The following is a 26,657-nucleotide window of genomic DNA, read 5'->3' as shown; positions in this document are numbered from 1 at the left end:
TAGGCAACACATGAGCCAATCACCACACCCCTACGCCTGCCTGTACCCACCCACTCTGTGCCCTATATAAACCATTGTATGTGAATGCTTCCATTAAAATCTCCTGATGATTGAGGGAACCCCTCATGAAACAGTTCTGTAGAAATGAAGTAGTCTTGTGATTTTTCCCACACCTACATACATACATACAAACCCTGTTTCCATAAGAGTTGGGACATTGTGTTAGATATATATAGAGTGCACCTCTCTCCTCAAGTGTGTATGTGAGTGTGTATGAGTGGATATGTGCCCGTATGAAGGGTTTGCGTGAGCAAAGTATCACTGTTTAATGTAATTTTAACTGTTAAATCTAATAAAATATAATTGCAAAGAAAAAAAAAAGAATGATCTAAGAGCCGCATGCGGCTCCGGGGGCGCGGGTTGCCGACCCCTCATAAATATACATATATATATATATATATATATATATATATATATATATATATATATCCATCCATCCATCCATCCATCCATCCATTTTCTACCGCTTATTCCCTTTCGGGGTCGCGGGGGGCGCTGGCGCCTATCTCAGCTACAATCGGGCGGAAGGCGGGGTACACCCTGGACAAGTCGCCACCTCATCGCAGGGCCAACACAGATAGACAGACAACATTCACACTCACATTCACACACTAGGGCCAATTTAGTGTTGCCAATCAACCTATCCCCAGGTGCATGCATGTTTTTGGAAGTGGGAGGAAGCCGGAGTACCCGGAGGGAACCCACGCATTCACGGCGAGAACATGCAAACTCCACACAGAAAGATCCCGAGCCTGGATTTGAACCCAGGACTGCAGGAACTTCGTATTGTGAGGCAGACGCACTAACCCCTCTGCCACCGTGAAGCCCCTATATATGTATATATATATATATATATATATACATATACAGATACATATATATATATATATATATATATATATATATATATATAGGTGTCATTGTGTTAGATATATATAGAGTGCACCTCTCTCCTCAAGTGTGTATGTTAGTTTGTATGAGTGGATGTGTGCCTGTATGAAGGGTTTGCGTGAGCAAAGTATGACTGTTTAATGTAATTTGAACTGTAAAATCTAATAAAATATATTTGCAAAGAAAAAAAAAAGAACATTCCAACGCCTATGCATGGTCCATGCCTAGGTATTCTAAAATATGACTAGGATTTAAAAAGATATCTATCTCCATCAATATATGCCTCCCTCATTTTCTCCCTCAGCTTTCTTTTTTATTCTTCTTTTCTTTCCTCCTGTGCTGTGCCTAACAGTAAATATCATTTAATAAAGTCCAATAGAAATAAGGCAACTGGATCAGTAGCCCACACTTCTCTTTTGTAAAGTAAATATGCACAGGTGTCAAAACACCTAGATGCAAACATATGGGCATCTACATCAACAGTCTGATTTGCCTGAGCAGCTGAAGACAACAGGACCAAACTAAATAAATAAATACATTTACCTGGGAAGTACCGCGGGCCGGAGTTTGGGCAACTTGCTGTATGAGGTGTTTTTGCACACAAAAAAAAACCCTACATTTTGTGGATTGTTTTAACCTGTGTGTGATAAACTACAACACACTTAGCCCGATCTAAAGCTTTTCAGTACAATGTAGTCATCACACAATACTTACAGCACAAGTACTGTACATCTTGGCTGGGAGGTTCACCACCAGTGGAAAGAGTGAAGGGTAAGTTTCACAGTAAGCTGGGACTTCCCCTGAAGACACCTGTTACATTCTTTTCCACACGGTACCATTGTGTCATTTTCCCTTATGTTTAACCTCTTCCACTCCGGCCTTCAGAGGTTTACTAGAAAAATAAAATTAATAACATCTCTGCATCTACAAGGTGTACATGGATGGTATCAAAGTAAAGACTTTGGTGGTTACAAGGGGTGCAAGGGTTACCAAAATCCACTGTCGGGATCTTATCGCGGTATTGTGACACGGTTTCCGGTTAGGTTCGGTAAACATTATTGTATCACCATATACAGGTGAAATTCCAAAAATTGGGATTTCTTGCAAATGTTTGTACCATCCATCCATTTTCTACTGCTTGTCCCTTTTGGGGTCGCTGGAGCCTATCTCAGCTGCATTCGGACAATTCGCTGTTTGTATCAGCAATTCGATTTACAAGGTAAAAATAGTATATAACAAAGGCTCATAACATGCAATTCAAGATATTTCAATACTTATTTTGATATAATCTGATATAAGATATATCTGATGTATTTTTACAGCTTGTGAAAACCTCAAATTTAAAATTTCAGAACATTTTGGGCTCTCAAAAACTGAGCCATGAGCATAAAAATGATAACAAATAAAAGCTTGACATATTTCCCTTTGTATGTAATGAGTTTATATCACATATTAGTTTCACATTTGAAGTTGAATTTCTGAAATAGATGGTATTTCACACAAAATTCAAATTTTTTGAGTTTTACTGGATACCGTCCAATTCCCAATATCTTGGAATCCATACCAGCACATAGCGGTACCAATTTTTGGTAATTTTGTGTGTGTTAATGTATATTTGTTTTTGATGGTATAATCTATTGTTTTTATTGCAACTTTAACCTTCCTCTTGTGTTAGATTTCTGTTACCATCTCTTATGTTTACAGGTCGGTTCTGACCCATGTCTTAAATCATCTGTAAAATACACTAAAAACAATTATCTATCATCCAATTTGTTTCTCATCTCTTGGTTACCTTGTTAGGCTTCCTTATCCATGAAAATATTGGTTTTAATATTTTTGGTGTGGGCCATTGGGCCTTTTTTTTGTCAGTATAACCCTCGATTTTAATTTGAAAAAAATGGTAAAATGAACCTCAAGTTATTCTTATAAATAAATAAAAGGTTGTTGCGTTACCTGACTATTACTGAGGTGTATTAGAACACATCTTTTAAATTTGCTTTATTTATTTTGCCATTCTTTGTTTTTGTAGTGGATACAATGGTAAAAAAATGAGAATCCCCTAAAGCTCACATGATTGGGAGAGGAGCTGGTTGTCAGTGCAGTTTTGGCTCTAATTATTGCTTGATATTCTTATTTTAATAAGTAGGTCGAAACCGACCCCAACAATACCAAGGTCATATTTTCAACCAGAGCATTTTATAATTTAGCGGGGAAAAAAAAGGAGTGTGTAAACCAAATGAGTTGTAAATTAAAGACACCGAAGCCAAGATTTGAAAACAAAAACTAGCAATATTGAAAAGTAACCATGAGGGGGAGGGGTACAACAAGATACACTAGCCTAGCTTGGGAATACAGGTGCTGTCAAAAAAATTAACTTACCAAAATACAACTCTAGAAATGTAAGGTAAACTGACTAACTAAAGCTATTTAAAGGCCTACTGAAATGAGATTTTCTTATTTAAACGGGGATAGCAGGTCCATTCTATGTGTCATACTTAATCATTTCGCGATATTGCCATATTTTTGCTGAAAGGATTTAGTAGAGAACATCGACGATAAAGTTCGCAACTTTTGGTCGCTAATAAAAAGGCCTTGCCTTTACCGGAAGTCGCAGACGATGACGTCACCCGTGTGAGGGCTCCTCACGTCTTCACATTGTTTATAATGGGAGCTTCCAGCAGCAAAAGCTATTCGGACCGAGAAAACGACAATTTCCCCATTAATTTGAGCGAGGATGAAAGATTCGTGGCTGAGGATATTGATAGCGAAGGACTAGAAAAAAAATAAAAATAAATAAAAAAATAAAGTAAAAAAAAAAAAAGTGATTGCATTGTGAGCGATTCAGATGTATTTAGACACATTTACTAGGATAATTCTGGGAAATCCCTTATCTTTCTATTGTGTTGCTAGTGTTTTAGTGAGATTATATAGTACCTGATAGTCGGAGGGGTGTGTCCACGGGTGTCTTGACGCCAGTCTCTGAGGAAATTGGTCACGGCAGCAGCAGCACGACAGAAGTTCCGCTGATCTCCGGTAAGAAGTGACTTTTTACCACAATTTTCTCACCGAAACCTGCCGGTTGACATGTGTTCGGAATCCACGTTTGCTTGACCGTGTGTTTGTGTGGCTAAAGGCTAAACCTTCCCACTTCCATCTTTCTACTTTGACTTCTCCAATATTAATTGAACAAATTGCAAAAGATTCAGCAACACAGATGTCCAAAATACTGTGTAATTGCAAGATGAGAAGAGACGGCTTTTAGCCGCTAGTGGTGCTGCGCTAATATGTCCTTTCCAACTCGAGACGTCACGCGCCATCATACGTGTCATCATTCCGCGACGTTTTCAACAAGAAAGTAAACTGGCTATATTGGCATGTGTTGCTATGTTAATATTTCATCATAGGATAGGATAGGATAGGATAGGTCTTTATTGTCATTGCACAAGTACAACAAGACTTTGTTTTCAGCATAAACCTGTTCAAGATTAGACAAACAAACAGTGTACAGGGTTACAGAACAAGAACGCTGATGGGTCGCCATAAGGCGCCCCGTAAAAGATGGGAAAAAGGTAAACGCTGGGGAAGGATGAGTAAAAAAATACAATCCAGACTGGGCTCCTAAGGGGGCCCAGTCTGGAGTGGAAAAAAACCTCCATAGCAAAGCACAAATACATATTACAACATACATCTCGAGATATCTAGCAACAGAGGGAAGGTAGTTCAAGGTCATGGTTATAGGCCGCAGCTCTCAGGCGCTGACCATCCATTCATCACTCCTAAGGAATTTGCGTCGAGGGCGTTGGGTTGGGGTGGTGGGGTGTGTATGTGTGGCGTATATTTTTGTGGATGTGTGTGTGTGTGTAAGCCCGTAGTGTGTCTCTGTTCCGCGGCCTTGATGTATTGTGCCGTCTCGTCCAAAGTCAACAACAACAAGAGTGTGTCCATGAGAGAAAAGAAGGGAGTTTGTTGTGTTTTCGCTGTGCTGTTCTTCGGGAGAGTCTCGAAGCCAGGGAAACAATCCAAGTTAGAATGATTTTGTATGCGGGTGAAAACAAAATTTGCTTTTCACCCTTAATTGTCTATGACTATCATTGATATATAAACTATCAGACTCCGTGGTTGGTAGTAGTGGGTTTCAGTAGGCCTTTAATTAGCATAAACCAAAAACCTACCTACCTACTCTAACCAAAAAGGGGGTCCAAAACATAAAAGGGTGACAGCCACCACTAAGCCTGGTGTCTCTATACACAAACAAATCCTACGTGTGTAGTGTATAGAGGCCTCTGTCTAACCTTTCCCAAGACTAGGCTGCAGATACTTACACAAGTTGAAGGGTAAAACAAAAAGAAAGACAAAAAAAAAACAGGTGGCACAAGTTTAGCAAAGAGTTTAACAAAAATTATTACAAAGACAAAAGTGACGTCTGCCAAAGCTCTACACAGCATGTCCGAAAAAGAATCCACTCCATCCAGTGGTGAGCAGGTGGTTTTAAGCAGCACAGGAGGATGAATGGTGGCCCGGGATTGGCTGGCTGAACAACAGGTGAAACGAGGAACAGCTGGGGTCAGGAACCGTTTGATTGGCAGCACAGGTCGTGATTGAGTGTGACCTGTTCAAAGAAAAGAAGAGGAAACACAAAAACAAACCACCACTACGTGGAACGTAACACCAACGTTTGGGAGTATTTTTTGTATTTTGTAACTAAAACGCTTTTTGTACTCTGCATCAGGGACCAAAAACTCATTGTCAAACTTTATTCATCCATCCATCTTCTTCCGATTATCCGAGGTCGGGTCTCGGGGGCAGCAGCCTAAGCAGGGAAGCCCAGACTATCGCATCCCCAGCCACTTCGTCCAGCTCTTCCCGGGGAATCCCGAGGCGTTCCCAAGCCACCCGGGAGACATAGTCTTCCCAACGTGTCCTGGGTCTTCCCCGTGGCCTCCTACTGGCTGAACGTGCCTGAAACACCTCCTTAGGGAGGCGTTCGGGTGGCATCCTGACCAGATGCCCGAACAACCTCATCTGGCTCCTCTCAATGTGGAGGAGCAGCGGCTTTACTTTGCGGTCCTCCCGGATGACAGAGCTTCTCACCCGATCTCTAAGGGAGAGCCCTGCCACCCGGCTTGTACCCGTGATCTCGTCCTTTGGGTCATAACCCAAATCTCATGACCATAGGTGAGGATGGGAATGTAGATCGACCGGTAAATTGAGAGCTTTGCCTTCCGGCTCAGCTCCATCTTCACCACAACAGATCGATACAGCGTCCGCATTACTGAAGACGCCGCACCGATCCGCCTGTCGATCTCACGATCCACTCTTCCCTCACTCGTGACCAAGACTCCTAGGTACTTGAACTCCTCCACTTGGGGCAGGGTCTCCTCCCCCAAGTGGCACTCCACTCTGGAGAACCATGGACTCGGACTTGGAGGTGCTGATTCTCATCCCGGTCGCTTCACACTCGGCTGCGAACCGATCTAGTGAGAGCTGAAGATCCCGGTCAGATGAAGCCATCAGAACCACATCATCTGCAAAAAGCAGAGACCTAATTCTGCAGCCACCAAACCAGATCCCCTCAACGCCTTGACTGCGTCTAGAAATTCTGTGCATAAAAGTTATAAACAGAATCGGTGACTTTAACAGTACAATTAACACTTCTCATAAGGAAACATTAGTCAGTTTTTCTTTTATTATGCTTTTACAGCATATAAATATATTTTCAATACATGAAATACAGATGATATAAGTCAAGTATTTACATCATTCGGAGTACATCATCTCATGGATATTACTCACATCATCACCATTTGAAGTGCATGTTACAAACGAACATTTAAAGATATCCACACACTGCATGTTCAGAGAGAATGAATAGGAACAGTTGGATGTTGCACATGAGAAGTTCACACTATAGCACTTTAGTCAGGTACAAAAACACACTTTTTGACCACACAGACGACACACATTCTTTCTTACATTGACATACAGGAAGTTGGCGATAGAGATAAACGAGTGACTTGGGGTGTTTGACAGGGTCTTTGCAGGGTCATGTCATGTTCCTCTGCACCAGACGTTGTTGTTAAAAATATCATTTTTAGGTTTAACATTTAGGGGTGTCCCGATTTCATATCGATATCAGTCTGATATCAGCAAAAAAAGAAGAAGTATGGGATCAATTAGACTTGCATGTAAACTCTTTGACAGAGGCGCTCTGATACATGTAGTCTTGCAGTGCATTAACATCAAAATGTTCTCCAATAAGCACGAGAGGTTGGTCTTTTCTTGTATTTCAGGGAGTCATTTACAAAATGTAAACATTGCAGGCTATAGGCTACTAGGAGTTACACAACAGCTGAGCACACAATAGCACACAATCCAATACGTGTCCGTAATTGAACAATAATGCAGTCTGAAACAGGACATTTGTCAAGACGGACAAGTATCTTACATAAGTTACAAAGTGTCCAAGGCAGAAGCGTATTAGAAAATATCCAGTAACCAACCTGTCCGCATCTTTTAACTGACTGTGTCATGACTGTGCCAAAATCCATTACCGCTCCCCTAATGTTAAAGACAGCATACGTCCATTCCAGTCGGCTAATTATACAATCCCCGTTTCCATATGAGTTGGGAAATTGTGTTAGATGTAAATATAAACAGAACACAATGACTTGGAAATCATTTTTTTTAACCCATATTCAGTTGAATATGTTACAAAGACAACATATTTCATGTTCAAACTGATAAACATCTTTTTGTGTGCAAATAATCAACTTTAGAATTTGATGCCAGCAACACGTGACAAAGAAGTTGGGAAAGGTGGCAATAAATACTGATAAAGTTGAGGAATGCTCATCAAACACTTATTTGGAACATCCCACAGGTGTGCAGGCTAATTGGGAACAGGTGGGTGCCATGATTGAGTATAAAAACAGCCTCCCAAAAAATGCTCAGTCTTTCACAAGGAAGGATGGGGCAAAGTACACCCCTTTGTCCACAACTGCCTGAGCAAATAGTCAAACAGTTTAAGAACAACGTTTCTCAAAGTGCAATTGCGATCTACGGTCCATAATATCATCAAAAGGTTCAGTGAATCTGGAAAAATCACTCCATGCAAGCGGCATGGCCGGAAACCAACATTGAATGACCGTGACCTTTGATCCCTCAGAAGACACTGTATCAAAAAACGACATCAATCCCTAAAGGATATCACCACATGGGCTCAGGAACACTTCAGAAAACCACTGTCACTAAATACACTTCATCACTACATCTGTAAATGCAAGTTAAAGCTCCACTATGCAAAGCAAAAGCCATTTATCAACAACATCCAGAAACGCCGCCGGCTTCTCTGGGCCCGAGGTCATCTAGGATGGACTGACGCTAAGTGGAAAAGTGTTCTGTGGTCTGACGAGTCCACATTTCAAATTGTTTTTGGAAATATTCGACATCGTGTCATCCGGACCAAAGAGGTAGCGAACCATCCAGACTGTTATCGACGCAACGTTCAAAAGCCAGCATCTGTGATGGTGTGGGGGTGCATTAGTGCCCAAGGCATGGGTAACTTACATATCTGTAAAGGGACCATTAATGCTGAAAGGTACATACAGGTTTTGGAACAACATATGCTACCCTCTAAGCGCCGTCTTTTTCATGGACTTATTTCAGCTTATTTCAGCAAGACATTTTCCAAGCTTCGTAAAAAAAAGAGTGCGGGCTCTTTCCTGGCCCGCCTGCAGTCCAGACTTGTCTCCCACGGAAAATGTGTGGCGCATTATGAAGCGTAGAATACAACAGCGGAGACCCCGGACTGTTGAACGACTGAAGCGCTACATAAAACAAGAATGCGAAAGAATTCCACTTTTAAAGCTTCCCAAACATTTATTGAGTGTTGTTAAAAGAAAAGGTGATGTAACACAGTTGTAAACATGCCCTTTCCCAACTACTTTGGCACATGTTGCAGCCATGAAATTTTAAGTTAATTATTATTTGCAACAAAAAAAATAAAGTTTATGATTTTGAACATCATATATCTTGTCTTTGTAGTGCATTCAACTGAATATGGGTTGAAAAGGATTTGCAAATCATTGTATTCAGTTTATATTTACATCTAACACAATTTCCCAACTCATATGTAAACGGGGTTTGTAAATAGGTTAATGTTTTTCATACCTTCCAGTGTTCTGAGTCATTTCACTTGGTCGAGCCTTTTCTAACATTCCACACTACAAAATAATAATAATAAAAAAAGGTCAGGTAATACTCAATATCAGCAACGTATCAAAGTGAAAAAGTTGTATCGGAACACCCCTAGTTACATTTAACAGTTTACAGCTTTTTATGTTAACATTTATCTTGACATCAATTAACGAGAATGAACTGGAACATTAACTAAAGTGCAGTTTTGTTTATTTCAAGGAAAACCAAATCTCTTCTTACTTGGCAAAGTGTTTCCCCAGTTTCTTACACACATCACCTGGTTTACAGAGCCCACATCCCCTGCATATACTGTGCTCTGTTCACACACGCATGTAGACGGATCACTTTTAAAATCCTGCATACTTAAGCTGATGCCTCACTACTGTAAAGCAGCTGCAGTACATGCAAAATGCTGCTGCTCAAGTCCTGATTAGGACAAGGAAATTTAGCCATATTAGTCCAGTGCTTCGGTCACTGCACCATCTTCCTGTTGCTAAGAGAATAGACTGTAAAACAACTCTCCCGTCCAAAGGCAAAACCCAGTAACTCATTTTTGGTCAAAACTGAGCTGATAATAATTTTGGAGTTCCTAGGTGATATGCTAGGTGTTCCGTAAGTAAGCTGTTACGCGCATGGCAGGACCTAGCAACTACCACATAACCGCGTAGATACAACAGAAAAACCTAGTATCTCAAGGGACCAATCGGAGCTTCTTTGTCAGTCACCTTATTGTCTTTAATGAGACATTTGCACGAATGGGGGCCGACGGTCAACCTGATTATGTGATATTATGGCACGAGGGGATATTTGGAAGATTGGCCCAGGACGTTGCAAGCACCTTCATTAAATGTATTGTTCTTGATTCTTCCCCCCCGCATACTCTTTTGGGCAGATAACTGTGGAGGTCAAAATAAAAACTGGATGCTGTACATGGCTCTTGCCCAATGTGCAAACGCAGAATGGGGCCCACCCGAGATTGTAATAAAATATTTGGAGAAAGGGCACACGTTCATGAGAGCAGATTCAATCCATGGCTCAATCGGCAAGAAAATGAAAGCTCAAGAAAACATCTATACGTTTGATGACTTTCGAGATCTTTGTAAGACAGCATCAAGATAGATTGGTTTTCCTTTGTTTTCTCACAATCAGCTAGAAGCGAGTTACTAGGTTTTGCCTTTGGACGGGAGAACTGTTCTTGTGTACAAGCCTTTTCATGAGCTTGTGCCAAAGTACATCTCTGACATGTTAGAGCTATATGAACCATCTCGGGCTCCGAGAACCTCAGCGAGTGGTCTCCTGCTGGTGCCCGGAGTTAGGACCAAGCATTCGGTTTTATGCTCCTTGAATCTGAAATAGTCTTCTTAAAGATGTGAGAAAGGCTTCAACGTTAGCAATGTTCAAATCTAGGCTGAAAGTACTTTCATTCAATTGTACATAAGACAACTGAAAGTATTTTATCTACACTTATTTCATTTGAATTTGAATTATAATAGTTGTATGATCATTTTATTTAATGTTTGTAATTGCAAGTATGCTTACTATAATAGTTTGCCCTTTTGTAATTTTCTGTACAGCACTTTGAATTGCTCTATGAATAAACTTGCCTTGCCTACTTTTCAATGTTTTAAGTTGCCTTTAGGACTTCCAAATATGAGACACGGTGCTGGTCATTGAGTTTGTCCAAATACCAGTCGCCAATTCTCATGAATAGCTACGGATCTGAATGTTTCGAGAGTCTTTTCAATCGGACATTTTACACCCTTTTGCAATCCCAGGATCTGTGTGTGTGCGGACATGGCCCTGTCTCACGCCACATACATGCCTGCATTCTCAGGTCACTCATTATGCCTTGAATTTGGTTCTTTCAGGTCTCGGTTCAGATAACCTGATATACTGATGGATGAGATGAGAACTGTTGCTCTCAGACCACATACAAACACATTCCACAATACTATGTACTATGACTCTGCAGTCTCTTTCAACAGAGACCAGTAATGGTGTAAAAAAAAAAAAAAACCTGGAAACCAAAACATTTTTAATGTCACCCAGTTATCGTGTAACAGACTAAGACAGTACATAGCACCATCTGATGACATTATGGAAAGGTACGGGTATGATAAATGCTTGGCAAGAAGGTTTTCATATGACCGTTTGCTGAGGTTTTACATTTGACAATAATTGTTCTGCCTAGTAACCACTGGATGTCATAGGGGGCAGAGAATGAAGTATATTTACTGTATTCATTGTCATTGCACTTTAAAAGTACAACAAAATTACATTTTGAGTACAAACTAGGGCTGGGCGATATATCGATATACTCGATATATCGCGGGTTCGTCTCTGTGCGATATAGAAAATGACTATATCGTGATAATCGAGTATACGTTCTCACGCAGTTGCTTTTAGCTGCGGGTATTAAACTGCATGCGTTTCTCCCTCTTTCTTGTCTCTCCTTCTCAAAGAGACTTAAAACAAGCGCACCTTCTCACATACGTCACGCGTGCAACGTCACACGCCCTCCACGAGCTGAGAGGTAGCGACATGGGTAATATTAGCTGTGATGCTAACGATGTGTTGCAAGTGGTAATACGAGAGAAAGAAGGTGCGAATCTGGTAAAACATGGAGGAATAATTCATTTCCAAGAAAAACAGCAGTGTCCATTGTCTGGCAGTCGTTTGGCTTCAAGTGGGAATATGTTAGGAACATTTATACGGCAGAAGTGTTGCTACAAAAAGTAGCAGCACTGCTAATTTGTAGCATCATTTGAAAAGTCACCCGCTAGAGAATAAGACGTGCTTCAAACTTTGCACGTCAACATCTCCGTTCGGTGCCACACCCACAAAATGCCGAAGCAACTATTTCCACATCAACACCGTTATACATATACTATTTGATATGCAGCTCTTTCTTATGTGACACTTATTGAAATATCTTGTGTGACATCATGGACAAAAGTATATTTTGTTTGTTTTTAACTATTTTAGTGGCGTTCTGTACAAAAAACACTTTAATTTAGTGTTGTTTTGATATGTCATCTTAGTGACATCATGCACAAAAGTGCACTTTATTAGTTTTAAACTATTATAGTGGCGTTCTGTACAAAAAAATGCACTTTAATCAAGTGTTGTTTTGATATGTCATCTTAATGACATCATGCACAAAAGTGCACTAATTGCTTGTTTTAAAATGTCTCTTACAATCTTGCACTTTCTGTTTTAAAATGACATGAATGTTTGTGCCACTGCTTATTAACTGTTTAATAAATACAGTTTTGGTCAATTTGACTTAGTTGTGATTTCCCTCTCTGCATGAAAGTTTAAAATGAGCATATATTAATGCAGTATGAACAAGAATATTTTAATGTCGACACATTGAATCATCATACTGCTGTGATTATATGCATCAAGTGTTCATTCACGGCTAAGGCAAAATATCGAGATATATATTGTGTATCGCGATATGGCCTAAAAATATCGAGATATTAAAAAAAGGCCATATTGCCCAGCCCTATTACAAACCCATCCAAGATCAGATATACAGTTAGAAGTAGACATAAGGGCACCCTTTGTAAAAAAAGGGAGAGAAAGGGTAAACATGGGGGAGAAGCATGTCCCTGAGACCAGGAAAAAAACTTTGAGCAATGCACATACAGTATATACACATTAGCAGTGTTAATTTTGTTGACGAAAAATTTTCGTCATAGTTATCGTCAACGACCTTTTTTTTCTGACTAAAACGAGACAATAACTAAATAGAAAATAATTTACGTGGACTAAGACGATGACGAGGTGTATTGACATATTCATCAACGAATAAAAACGAGACGAAAATGTCTGCCAGAGACGAGATCGATTCGGAACTCATTTCGTTAGGAAAAGGCGGGAGGAGTTGGGAAGAGAACCAATCAGAGCGACGTGGTAAGGAAGTTACGTAAACGTAGTTTGCGTTTGAGACTGACCAGGGAATGCGCTGCAGAAGACAACATGTCAACGCCGGGGAGGAAGAGGAGAGAGGACATATGGGGAAATTTTATATTTGACGTCAAAGATAAGACGCAGTGTAAGAAATGCAGCGCGAGGATTACTAGGAAAAACACAACAAACTTGAAGCGCCATTTACAGTCGAATCACCCCGAAAGCCTGAAGAATTGCTTTCAAATTCCAACACATTTGCAACACCCAGTATGGTTCAGTATGCTGTGATACATTGTTGAAGGGTATCAAAATATCCCACCTGCATCATCCCACTTTTCAGCAGTGGTCAGGGTACTATTTGCAAATTCTATTAAATGGCAAGAAAGAATTGTCTCTGGTAGAATGTACAAAATGTAGGGAAAGTGGCATTATGAATTCTCTACTGTTGTGACAAAGTACATAAATCACACATTGCCTACCTACGGAATATGTCTTCTCACATCTCTGATCTGACCATGAGATCAAAAAGATGCCAGGTAGCTAGCCATTGTGTCCCAAGTCTATGTTAACTTCAGGAGTGCCTGAGAATAGACTATCCGATGGGTCCATTCAGAGGAACGTGTTTTAACTTTCAACCACGCAGTTGGGACAGCAGGTGGGTTGAGAATATACTCCGAAATAGCATAGAATAGAAAGTACTTTATTTATCACTGGGGTAAATTCAGGGATGCGGGGGATACGGCACCCATCTGGACCAGAGCCCCCCTGTCGGACTCGTAGCAGGCCGTCCCATTGCTCACTGGGTTTAATTTCTGGAGAGTCTCCATCGAAGCTTCAACTCGTTTGCTCAAACAGAACGACTCCATCATTGCTCCACTCAGGTAACAGTAATAATAATAATATGTAGACTTACAAAAACTTGTTACGATCTTTACTTTTTCTAGATTACAGGTGTCAAACCTCTGGCCCGCAAGTATTTTATCTGACCCGCGAGACTGAGTGAAAATCAACATACCTTCAGTAAACTAAAAACAAAACTTACTGCGGCATCACAAACACGTATACATCTTAGGTAATGCAAATAATGATTGAGCCAACAATGGTTTCAAAAGGATGCGCTGCATTAACCATTTCATAAAGGGTGTCAGATTACCAACAAAAGTAGCAATCATTTAATTATACACAACTAAAAACGACACCATTTTAACTATTGAACTTTGCCTGTGCAAAAGAAGACAATAACGATGGTGTATTGACATGATTTGCTTCTTGCCTACTCATTTTCGGACGTGCTGTAATGAAATAACTGGAAACGTGATGAAATACATTCTAATTTTATGCAAGTTCGAAATAAACTGACACCAACCAACCGCCAAAAGGGATAATTGTAATGACAACAATGCATGCTGGGACACGCCTGTTTCTCAGCCGCATGCTCGGACTTGCCAACTCTTCCTCCTGGATATGGCTTCTGTCTACCAACATCCCGACTGAAGTTACAAACCTGCCAATTTCTGCTGTTTTTGTGTACGTAGTAAATATTCTAGTTTTTTTTTTTAATGTTAAAAGGACAAAGAGGAAGTGGTCAATCAACAATAACTTAATGGAAACGAGCAACCAAAGATTTCTGTGTTCACACAAATCTGTTCAATCCCATAATATTTTTTCCTCTGTGTTCCAATTTATGGATTTTTCTTTGAAAACGGCCATAATGTTATGTGTTCAACAAATTGTTTTTAAATACCACTGATAGAGACACTGAAAAAGTGTGTTATTGTTGGTGCTATGGCGCCATCTTCTGCACGAGTTCGATCACCGGAGGTTGAACATGTACTTCCTGTTTCGTGTCTTGAACCGGAAGTATAACCATTCATAGCTAATCTGATTCTTCATTCATCACTCCAAGCAACGTTTGTAAGTTTTACAGTACAACAAAAACAGTCCATGCTCACTTAAACCACCCCCATGTTTTCATACATTTTGTAAGTGCTATTGTAATGTAATCAAGCTAGCATCGTTAGCATTAGCGAATATACTAACACGTTCACAGGTGTTTGTGTTAGTATTATTAACTTACAGTGGCATTCTTTTTGTATTTTTTCAGTTTGGTAAAGTTCACCAAAACGTCATTGTGTAGTTTTTGAGTCTGTTTAGCTGATTGGGGAGCTAGCTCCCGCAGATAGTGGCTCCATGACCATGACTTTTGGTTTTTTTGATCGGCCGTTTTACTTCCGTGGCACCAGGACTGTTTGGAAACAATTAAAGGGGAACATTATCACCAGACTTATGTAAGCGTCAATATATACCTTGATGGTGCATAAAAAAGACCATATATATTTTTAACCGATTTCCGAACTCTAAATAGCTGAATTTTGGCGAATTAAACACCTTTCTGTTTATCGTTCATGTGGTGATGACGTCAGAACGGGACGTCTCCGAGGTAATACAGCCGCCATTTTCATTTTCAACACATTACAAACACCAGGTCTCAGCTCTGTTATTATCCGTTTTTTCGACTATTTTTTGGAATCTTGGAGACATCATGCCTCGTCGGTGTGTTGTTGGAGGGTGTAACAACACTAACCGGGAGGGATTCAAGTTGCACCACTGGCCCGAAGATTCGAAAGTGTCTGCCGCCAGTCCCCCATTGAATGTACCAGAGTGTCTCCACATTTTACCGGCGATGACAAACATGGCACAGAGATGTATGGATAACCTGCAGATGCATTTGCAACGATAAAGTCAACGAAATCACAAAGGTGAATTTTGTTGATGTTGACTTATGTGCTAATCAGACATATTTGGTTGCGGCGTGACTGCCAGCTAATAGATGCTAACATGCTACGCTAATCGACGCTAACATGCTACGCTAATCGACGCTAACATGCTATTTACCGGCGGTGCTAAAGCAGACATGGCACAGAGATGTATGGATAACCTGCAGATGCATTTGCAACGATAAAGTCAACGAAATCACGAAGGTGAGTTTTGTTGATGTTGACTGCCAGATAATCGATGCTAACATGCTACGCTAATCGATGCTAACATGCTATTTACCGGCGGTGCTAAAGCAGACATGGCACAGAAATGTATGGATAACCTGCAGATGCATTTGCAACTATATTACGTTTCCTTCCACCCACATTTAATGCGAAAAAACACTTTCCAATCGACGGATATAAGTTGCTCCACGGTGGTCAAGTGATGCGAAAGTCCTGATCATTTGGTCCGCACATTTTACCGGCGATGCTAACGCAGCTATTCGGCCATGCTATGGCTATGAATAGCGTCAATAGCTATTCGCTCAATAGCTTCAGTTTCTTCTTCAAAACGTTGCGTAAATACATGCGTAATCTGTTGAATTGCTTAAACCACTGAAATCCGAGTCTTAATCCGGGCTAATGTCGCTATATCTTGCTGTGGTATCTGCGATTATTTGTTTACACTGGCAGCACTGTATGACGTCACAGGGAAATGGATGGTCGCATCGCAAATAGCGAAAATCAAGCACTTTAAAGCTTTTTTTGGGGATATTCAGGGACAGGTAAAATTTTGAAAAAAACTTCAAAAAATACAACAAGCCACTGGGAACTGATTTTTATTGTTTTTAACCCTTTTGAAATTGTGATAATGTTCCCCTTTAAGGTACCAATCTGCGGCATATAGTCCGGTGCAGCTAAAATATGTACCGTATTTTTCGGAATATAAGTCGCATTTTTTTTTCATAGTTTGGCCAGGGGTGCGATTTATACTCCGGAGCGACTTATGTGTGAATTATTAACATATTACCGTAAAATATCAAATATAATCTCATTCACGTATGAGACTGGCCGGATGTCAGCAATCGTCACACACACACGTCAACCAATGAAAATTCGGCGGAGGCGGGTCATGGCAGAAGTGCATTGTGGGAAAGAAGACGCTACCTGCAACGGTACATTGGCGGTAACTTATAAAAACAAAGGGCTGAACAAAAATGGCACCGAAAAGGAAAGCATATACTGCAGGTTACAAGCTGGAAGTAGTGAAATACGCAGCAGGAAACGGCAATCGACCAGCAAAAAGAAAGTTTGGAGTAAACTCCATACCTGCCATCATCCCCGGAGGCTTAACCAAAATACTCCAGCCACTTGACATCTCCGTGAATAGGAGCTTTAAGGCAGTCCTGCGCAGCCTGTGGGAGCAGTGGATGATGGAAGGAGAGCACAGCTTCACGGCAACCGGGAGAATGCGGCATGCAACTTTTCTGGATGTCATCGGATGGATCGACAAAGCGTGGGCTTCAGTGACAACCAAAACCATCCTGTCCGGATTCAGAAAGGCTGTAATAATTGGAACTGCACCTGACGGTGACTGTGATGTAAGCGACGTACCAGAGGAAGCGGCGCATTGTCTTCCTTTGGAGTTGGCAGAATTGTTTAGAAACGACACCGAAAAAGAAGATTTCATGGGATTTAGTGATCAGGAGTGACAGATTGTTTGGTAAACGTATACATGTTCTTTATGTTATAGTTATTTGAATGACTCTTACCATAATATGTTACGTTAACATACCAGGCACCTTCTAGTTGGTTATTTATGTGTCATATAACAGCCTGTTGTTCACTATTCTTTATTTATTTTAAATTGCTTTTCAAAGGTCTGTTTTTGTTGGATTTTAACTAATAAATTTCCCACAGAAATGTGACTTATACTCCATTGCGACGTATATATGTTTTTTTCCTTCTTTTTTATGCATTTTCGGCAGGTGCGACTTATACTCCGGTGCGACTTATACTCCGAAAAATACGGTACATATATTTGCTTCTCCTAAAATTTGATCGATGTGGCTTAAATACTGGTGCGCTTTATAGCCCAGTAAATACGATAGCTTAGCAATTTTTGTAAGCAAGCCATCCCCTTTTTAGTATCAATCAATCAATCAATGTTTATTTATATAACCCTAAATCACAAGTGTCTCAAAGTGCTGCACAAGCCACGACGACATCCGTGGATCAGCACCCACATAAGGGCAAGGAAAAACTCACAACCCAGTGGGACGTCGATGAGAATGACTATGAGAAACCTTGGAGATGACCACAAATGTGGGTAAGCCCCCCCGCCCCCCACCACTAAACCCCCCCGTAGTGGATCTAACATAATATTGAGAGTCCAGTCCATAGTGGGGCCAGCAGGAGACCATCCCGAGCGAAGTACTGTAATGTATCAAAGCTAGCATTGTAGCATTAGCAAATATGCTAACACGTTTACAAGTGTCTGTGTTAGTATTATTAACTTACAGTGGCAATCTTTTCGTATTTTTTCAGTTTCATGTTGTTTCGTTTTTCAGTTAGTATTGTTAAGAGTTGGTAGTGACCTTTTCCTTTCGTTACAGTGCTTGTTCCTTCTTTTCGAGACCCTGTATTTTAGAATTATAAACACTTTATGCCTTGTTTACCGCATACTTGCCAATCTTGAGACCTCCGAATTCAGGAGATGGGGGGTTGGGGTGTCGGGGGGTTGAGGTGGGTGGGATTTGGTGGTAGCGGGGGTTTATATTGTAGCGTCCCGGAAGAGTTAGTGATGCAAGGGGTTCTGGGTTTTTGTTCTGTTGTATTTATGTTGTGTTACGGTGCGGATGTTCTTCCGAAATGTGTTTGTCATTCTTGTTTGGGGTGGGTTCACAGTGTGGCGCATATTTGTAACAGTGTTAAAGTTGTTTATGCGGCCACCCTCAGTGTGACCTGTATGGCTGTTGATCAAGTATGCTTTGCATTCGCTTGTGTGTGCGTAAAAGCTGCATCTCTTATGTGACTGGGCCGACCCTCTGTTTGTATGGACGAAAAGCGGACGTGACGACAGGTTGTAGATGATGCTAAAGGCAGTCCCTTTAAGGCACGCCGCCAATATTGTTGTCCGGGTGGAAATCGGGAGAAATTCAGGAGAATTATTGCCCCTTGAGATTTTCGGGAGGGGCACGGAAATTTGGGAGTCTCCCGGAAAAATCAGGAGGGATGGCAAATGCGGTTTACCGTGCAAATATTGTGCTTATGGTCTCTGCATACCAATACAAGTATGATGTCAAAAGTGCATTTTGAGTGTTTTTTTTTGTCATTCATTTTGTGCAGTTAAGCAATCCATTTAAAAAGTACACTGTGCTGTTTTTTTACACACAAAAATAAAGCACGAGGCAGAGCAGACAATTTTGGATGCAACACTAAAGCATTAATGTAATTACGCTGCAGAGCGAGGAGAAACTGATCCATCTGCTTAATGAAGTCTCAGCCTGCATCGTACTAAGGCAGACTACACTTGTGCGTTGCTTTATCAAATAGATAGTTCTGTTTGGTTGTATCTTCTTGCATAGGACTTTGCATAGGTTTTACTTGGTTGTGTATGCAACCAGAGTCAGTTAATGGATTTAAATTTTACATGAGTGATAAAAATGGGGAAATGTTTAAAGTGGTAATACTAAACAATTTGTTGTTGTTGACTCCACGTTCTCCTGTAATCTACTTTTCGACCATTGTGGTAAATATATAACGACAAAGCCAAATTCATATCCTGATGTTAAAGAGGTGGAGTCACTAGACACACGGGAAAAAGATTAACTACAAAGGATTCCAATGAACCAAAAGCATGGATGGGAATTACATAGTAATCAGCTGATGAGGGCTGAAAACATTGAATCATCTTTTTACAGTATTGTCAGCTGACATGCCTCAAGCTAAAAGTGACAAGTTCGGTCACCCAAAAAACGATTGTCTTAACTAATATTAATGTTATTGTCTTGACTGCTGGCAGTACTGTGAAGCCTTTGATCGTTTTCTAACACTCAATAATGGAGTGTAACTGTACATTTTAATCACGGTTCGGTACGGACCTCAGGGATGTGATTAAGGAAATTCCCCAAAAAAAAGAAAAATGAAAAAAATGAAAATCGCAATTAGGTCATTTACACAAGCCCCACATAGAGCTTTTAAACTATGGTCATAGTGCATGTTGTTGACACATTCTAGCTGCGTCCTGCAAATTTGACAAGCGAACGAACGCATCCTCAATGCGATTTACCGTCCTCGCCAGCGAGCTTGTGGCTAACATCCCTCCACAAGGCCGCTTCTAAATCACTAATCTGGAATTACGATTGAGGAATTGATGAATGAGAAGTGTCTTGTTTGTTTGAATGATGGTAGTCCTACAAGGATAAATGTTAATTCAGGTTAATATCCAGTGTTTGATCTTACTTTGGGGTCAAGTAGTATCGCAGCAAGCTGTGATTGGTCAGTGGGAAAAGGAAGGACCATTGAAAATGAACAATTATTCAGTTTGGTGTAAATTACATATCACTATGCCCAAAATTGGTGAAAGTGGTAGAAGGAGATAGTAATTTGGAGAAGCAAACTGGGAAACGTTTGTAGAGGTTAGTGAAATGTCATTTCAATAGTAGAGATTGATTGTAAAATAAAACATGGTATTCCGCTAGCCGCTATAGTAGCTATTCCGAAGAGTAAGACAAGTACAGTACAAAACCCAAAACCAGTGAAGTTGGGATGTTGTGCAAATAGAATACAATGAGTTGCAAATCCTTTTCACCTTATATTCTATTGAATAGACTGCAAAGACAATATATTTATTGTTCAAACTTTTTTTTTTGCAAATAATCCTTAACTATAAATTTAAGGGCAGCAACACTTTGCGAAAAAGTTGGAACAGGAGCATTTTTACCACTGTGTAACATGGCCTTTAATTTTAACAACACTCAGATTACGTTTGGGAACTGAGGAGACCATTTTTTTAAGCTTTTAAGGGAAAAAGTTTCATTCTTGCTTGATGTACAGTTTAAGTTGTTCAACAATCCGGGCTCTCCGTTCTGGTATTAACAATGCACCACCCATTTTCAATGGGAGACAGGGCTGGACTACATGCAGGACAGTCTAGTACCCGCACTCTTTTACTACAAAGCCATGCTGTTGTGACACATGCAGAATATGGCTTGGCATTGTCTTTCTGAAATAAGCAGAGGCGTCCATGAAAAAGATATAGCTTGGATGGCAACATTTGTTGCACCAAAACCTGTATGTACCTTTCAGCATTAATGGTGTCGTCACAAATGTTTAAGTTACCCATGCTTTGGGCACTAATACACCACCATACCATCACAGATGTTGGCTTTTGAACTTTGCGCCTAGAATAGTCCGGATGGTTCTTTTCCTCTTTGGTCAGGAAGACACAACGCCCAGTACCCCCCCAAAAATTTAAATGTGAACTTGTCAGACCACAGAACACTTTTCCACTTTGCATCAGTCCATCTCAAATGAGCTCAGGCCCAGCAAAGCCAGCGGTGTTTCTGGGTGTGGCTTTGCATGGCAGAGATTTAACTTGCACTTACAGATGTCGGGATGAACTGTAATTACAGACAGTGGTTTTCTGAAGTGTCCCTGAGACCATGTGGTGGTATCCTTTACACACTGATGTAGCTTTTTGATGCAGTACCGCCTGAGCAATCGAATGTTGGTTTTCAACCTTGCCGCTTGCGTGCAGTGATTTCTCCAGATTCTCTGAACCTTTTGATGATATTACAGACCGTAGATGGTGAAATCCCTAAATTTCTTGCAATAGCTCGTTGAGAAATGTTGTTCTTAAACTGTTGGACAATTTGCTCACGCATTTGTTCACAAAGTGGGGACCCTCGCCCCATCCTTGCTTGTGAATGACTGAGCATTTCATGGAAGCTGCTTTTATACCCAATCATGGGTTCGAATGTTAAGTATCGTGTCTGTGCAGAATATTCAATTGAATTTAAGTTGAAAAGGATTTGCAAATTTTTATTTACGATTTACACAAAGTGCCAACTTCACTGGTTTTGTAAAAAAACGATGTACCGTGGTAAAAAGGAGGCCGGCAGAGTAGCTACTACATCAATCAAACAATCAATGTTTACTTATATAGCCCTAAATCACTAGTGTCTCAAAGGTCTGCACAAACCACAACACAAACCACTACGACATCCTCTACAAGTAGGAACAAAGCATTTAAATTGGTTAAAAGGACACAATTTTTTAGCATCTGAATCAGTACAAGCCAACTCAGGCTGTGGTCAGGCGAACGGAAAAACGAGTAAAAGGGAATATTGGAGAAGATATTGTGATTCTATTGAGAGCAAAATTAATATTACACAAGTATGGGGTGTTATTAAAAAAGATGGGTAGGGATAAGAGAAATTGGGTCCTTCCTTTTCTCAGTTACGGAAGAGTGACTGCAGAGAATGATAAATGAAAGGCTAGAATTGTTGACAGAGACTTTTAGGTCAAGGTTCACAGTTCTGATCATTTGAATGAGCAAGATAAACAATGCCGGCTTTTGATGGACCCGATAATGCTCCTTTTGCATTAGAGGAATTGAAATATGCAATGAACAAGACAAAACAAACTGCCCTGAGAATTGATGAAGTAACAAATAGCATGATGAAACATCTGAGCGGTAGGTGCCTCAAAAAGCTTTTGTGTCTAATTAATAAGTGCCTATCTCAGCTACAATCGGGCGGAAGGCGGTGTACACCCTGGACAAGTTGCCACCTCATCGCAGGGCCAACACAGATAGACAGACAACATTCACACTCACATTCACACACTAGGGCCAATTTAGTGTTGCCAATCAACCTATCCCCAGGTGCATGTATTTGGAAGTGGGAGGAAGCCGGAGTACCCGGAGGGAACCCACGCAGTCAGGGGGAGGACATGCAAACTCCACACAGAAAGATCTCGAGCCCGGGATTGAACCCTGACTACCCAGGACTTTCGTATTGTGAAGCAGACGCACTAACCCCTCTACCACCGTGAAGCCCTGATCATATTCTCTTCATGTCATATTATGCACCTGGACAAGTTGCCACCTCATCAGTGAACGGACACATACAGTTGATAGATAATTGCAATAGACAATCAGATCACGAGTTGTAGTGAGTAAGGCCTTCTAGCTAGCCTCATCTTAAAGAGACTTTGATTAGATACTCCCTTGGCATTCCAAAGTGAGCATCCAATGACAAGTTGCAATTTAGAAGGAAGCAGGAAGTGTTGTGTCGGAGCCATACCGGGCTAGCATCAATTTCACAGACTCACTTTTTTAACCCACAAAGAAGGAGAACACAACATTGATTAGGTGGCAGATATATATTTGCAAGGCCAATTTCAAGAAGGATATTTAAAGAGAAACTATATCCTGTGAGACAAGGTAGGCAAACCCTGGAATCTAGCTTAGCTAACCCGCCGATGAAATGGGAAAATGCCCGGATCAACGAGGTGTACCACTGGCTTATACAGTGTCGAATGGGTTCTAAAAATTGCGAGTTCAAATATTTTATTTCTTTATTTGTTTCATCGTTAATATGTTTTTTGTAATTTCAATTTGGACAGTACCACATAAGATATGTTTTAATCGCTGATGCGGGTTTATTGATTTTTAAATGCCCCAGAAAATAACCCATTTTATACACTGTTGAGGTGAATCAAAGGCCAGTGGTGCGTAAATGTGTTTCTGGATAGCAATTCTCCAGCAATGGTCATGTGGTGACATCAATAACGGTATTTTGATAGATGAGGCAGCAGGAAATGCAGGAGGGGCAGAAGGAGTTGGAGAGCCAGTGGTGCCTGACGAGCGAACGCGACAAAGAGCGAGACGCAGACGACGCCGGGGACGGCTGAAAGGTAGCCGGAAGAGCGAGCAGTTGGAAGAGGTAGAACTGAAAAGCGACGCGACTTGCTCTGAGGTTTATTGAAATAATAAACAAAGTGACAAAACTGCTCCAGTCATGGCCCTCATTGGTGGTCCAAGGAACCCGGAGGGAAGAGATCTTCCACATCATGTTATGTGGGTGTGAACTTTATAACAATAGGAATTGTTGTTTGTGTTTATGTTGCACGTATTTGAGTGACGGACCGGAAGCCATACTGAGTGTTGGCAGGTACCGATGTATGTGTGTGTTATAAAAATAAAAAGACTGCGAGCAATCATAAAGCTCGGTCGTCCAGTTTATAGTTACGAGACAGACCAAACTTAAACACATTTAAGTAAAATGTGTTTAAAGACACGCAAACGCGGCGCAATGGATTGACGTCAGACAGCAACCAGAGACCAGTCAGTCACAGCGGATGCTACCTTGCTTCAAAGCAACTTTATGGATTATTACATTACCTACATTTTTCAGTTTTTGAGTGGATTGATATTGGTTTGTGGATTAAAGGACCGCTAGGAGGACGGTTGATAACACGGGGGTATTTTCTTTTGTTGTATGCTCTCTGTTAAGCTTACCTTTTTTCATGCACAGTTTCTCCTGTGCTATTCTGTGCATTCCATTGCTGCACTCAATTCATGTTTTTGAACATTTGGACTTAAATTTACAACTGCTGATCATATAAATCAATACCGCTTCGAGAGCACTAATGTAACACTACTTCGTCCATTTTGGGGGGATTTTTACCTGTAGACATACTAACTGATTTATGATATAAGTGCCAATGTTGTCAGTTATACAGGGGCCCTTTTAGAAAGGTAAACTCAGCAAACGGTCAAATTTGAGTAATTTTTTCCACGTCATTAGCATATGTCGGATGCAAAATTGTAACAAATGCATGTACATCTCTTTTTAATGTCTACTGTCCCTCCAAATTCATTCACTTAATCTTTTAAAAGTGTCATACCTTATTCTGTCCATCCACAAGAATGAATGTCATAAAAGCGCTCATGCTTGAAGTCATTCCCTCAGTTCACTTCACTTGTAGAGCATCTGCAGCCGGCTGGTATGACAGTTATTGCGGCCAATTTTGTTGTCAGGCTGATATAGGCTGGATGAGTTGCCAAAAGACGGAGGAACCGCATGCAGATCAGGAGTGGGTGCAGGGTAACCTGGCGGATGAGCCAGAGTTCTTGGGTTGGTCTGGGGGATGGTGAGTGCAGGGGTGCTGTGGTTTTGATTGGTGACAGTGGATGGTCTTCTTCTTGACCGTAGGGCTTGTCGCTCAGAGAGCTGGTTCCTCAGCTCGGATACACGTTCTTCTTTCTGTGGAGACACAATGAAACAACACATTTCCTTACAAACTCCTTAAACACGCCCTGTCAGGGAACTCATGAAATACTTATTTGACCTTTTGTTTCCTCTACACCTATTTACACTGGCTGTGTATTTATGTATGTTTATTATTTAGCTGTGGCTATTTGTCGTTCATTCCCTCATGGACTGGAAGTGTAAATACAATCACACATACATACATACATACTGTATATATATATATATATATGTATATATATATATATATATATATATATGTATATATATAAATATATGTATATATATATATATATATATATATATATATATATGGCGCAGTGGTAGAGTGGCCGTGCGCAACCCGAGGGTCCCTGGTTCAATCCCCACCTAGTACCAACCTCGTCACGTCCGTTGTGTCCTGAGCAAGACACTTCACCCTTGCTCCTGATGGGTGCTGGTTAGCGCCTTGCATGGCAGCTCTCTCCATCAGTGTGTGAATGTGTGTTTGAATGGGTAAATGTGGAAGTAGTGTCAAAGCGCTTTGAGTACCTTGAAGGTAGAAAAGCGCTATACAAGTACAACCCATTTATCATTTATATACATACATACATATATTAAAGCTGTGAATATTTGGGTGTCCCACGATTCGATTCAATATCGATTCTTGGGGTCACGATTCAATAATATATCGATTTTTTCGATTGGATTCTCGATTCAAAAACGATATTTTTTCCGATTCAAAACGATTCTGTATTCATTCAATACATAGGATTTCAGCAGGATCTACCCCAGTCTGCTGACATGCAAGCAGAGTGGTAGATTTGTTAAAAAAAGGTTTTATATTTGTAAAGGACAATATTTTATCAACTGATTGCAATAATGTAAATTTGTTTAACTATTGAACGAACCAAAAATATGACTTATTTTATCTTTGTGAAAATATTGGACACAGTGTGTTGTCAAGTTTATGAGATGCGATGCAAGTCTAAGTCACTGTGACACTATTGTTCTTTTTTTATTTTTATGAATGTCTAATGATAATGTCAATGAGAGATTTTTAATCACTGCTATGCTGAAATTATAACTAATATTGATACTGTTGTTGATAATATTCATTTTTGTTTCACTACTTTTGGTTTGTTCTGTGTCATGTTTGTGTCTCCTCTCAATTGCTCTGTTAATTTCAGTTTTGAGTGTTGCTGGGTCAGGGTTGGTTTTGGAATTTGATTGCATTGTTATGGTATTGCTGTGTAGTGGTTTGTTGGACTGATAAAAAAAAAGATTTAAAAAAAATGAGAATCGATTCTGAATCGCACAACGTATTCGAATCGATTTTTTCCCACACCCCTAATATATATATATATATACACACACACACAGGGTCACTGGGGTGCTGGAGCCTATCCCGGATATATATATATACATATATATATATATATATATATATATATATATATATATATATATATATATATATATATATATATATATATACAGACACAGAAAATGAAAATATTGGAAGCACTGTGTGGATTTACTCGCGTCACAGTGTGTTTGGTTCAATCATTCATTC

General features: G+C 40.4%; 1 protein-coding gene across 3 annotated transcripts in view; it reads right to left on the bottom strand.

The window, feature by feature from the left end:
• Positions 1–6,628: 6,628 nt before the first annotated feature.
• Positions 6,629–26,657, bottom strand: part of gabbr1b (gamma-aminobutyric acid (GABA) B receptor, 1b) — a 665,116-nt gene continuing 645,087 nt past the window's right edge. For all 3 annotated transcript variants that reach the window (XM_061908314.1, XM_061908315.1, XM_061908316.1), the window contains one exon: positions 6,629–25,096. In XM_061908314.1, the coding sequence (XP_061764298.1) occupies positions 24,809–25,096 (288 nt within the window). In that variant the 3' untranslated portion in view covers positions 6,629–24,808. The remainder of the gene's footprint in view (positions 25,097–26,657) is intronic.

The sequence above is a fragment of the Nerophis ophidion genome, linkage group LG08 (genome assembly GCF_033978795.1).
Source record: "Nerophis ophidion isolate RoL-2023_Sa linkage group LG08, RoL_Noph_v1.0, whole genome shotgun sequence".
NCBI classification, from domain to species: domain Eukaryota; kingdom Metazoa; phylum Chordata; class Actinopteri; order Syngnathiformes; family Syngnathidae; genus Nerophis; species Nerophis ophidion.
The sequence above is the reverse complement of the archived record's forward strand: the minus strand, read 5'-3'. Positions and strand labels throughout refer to the sequence as shown.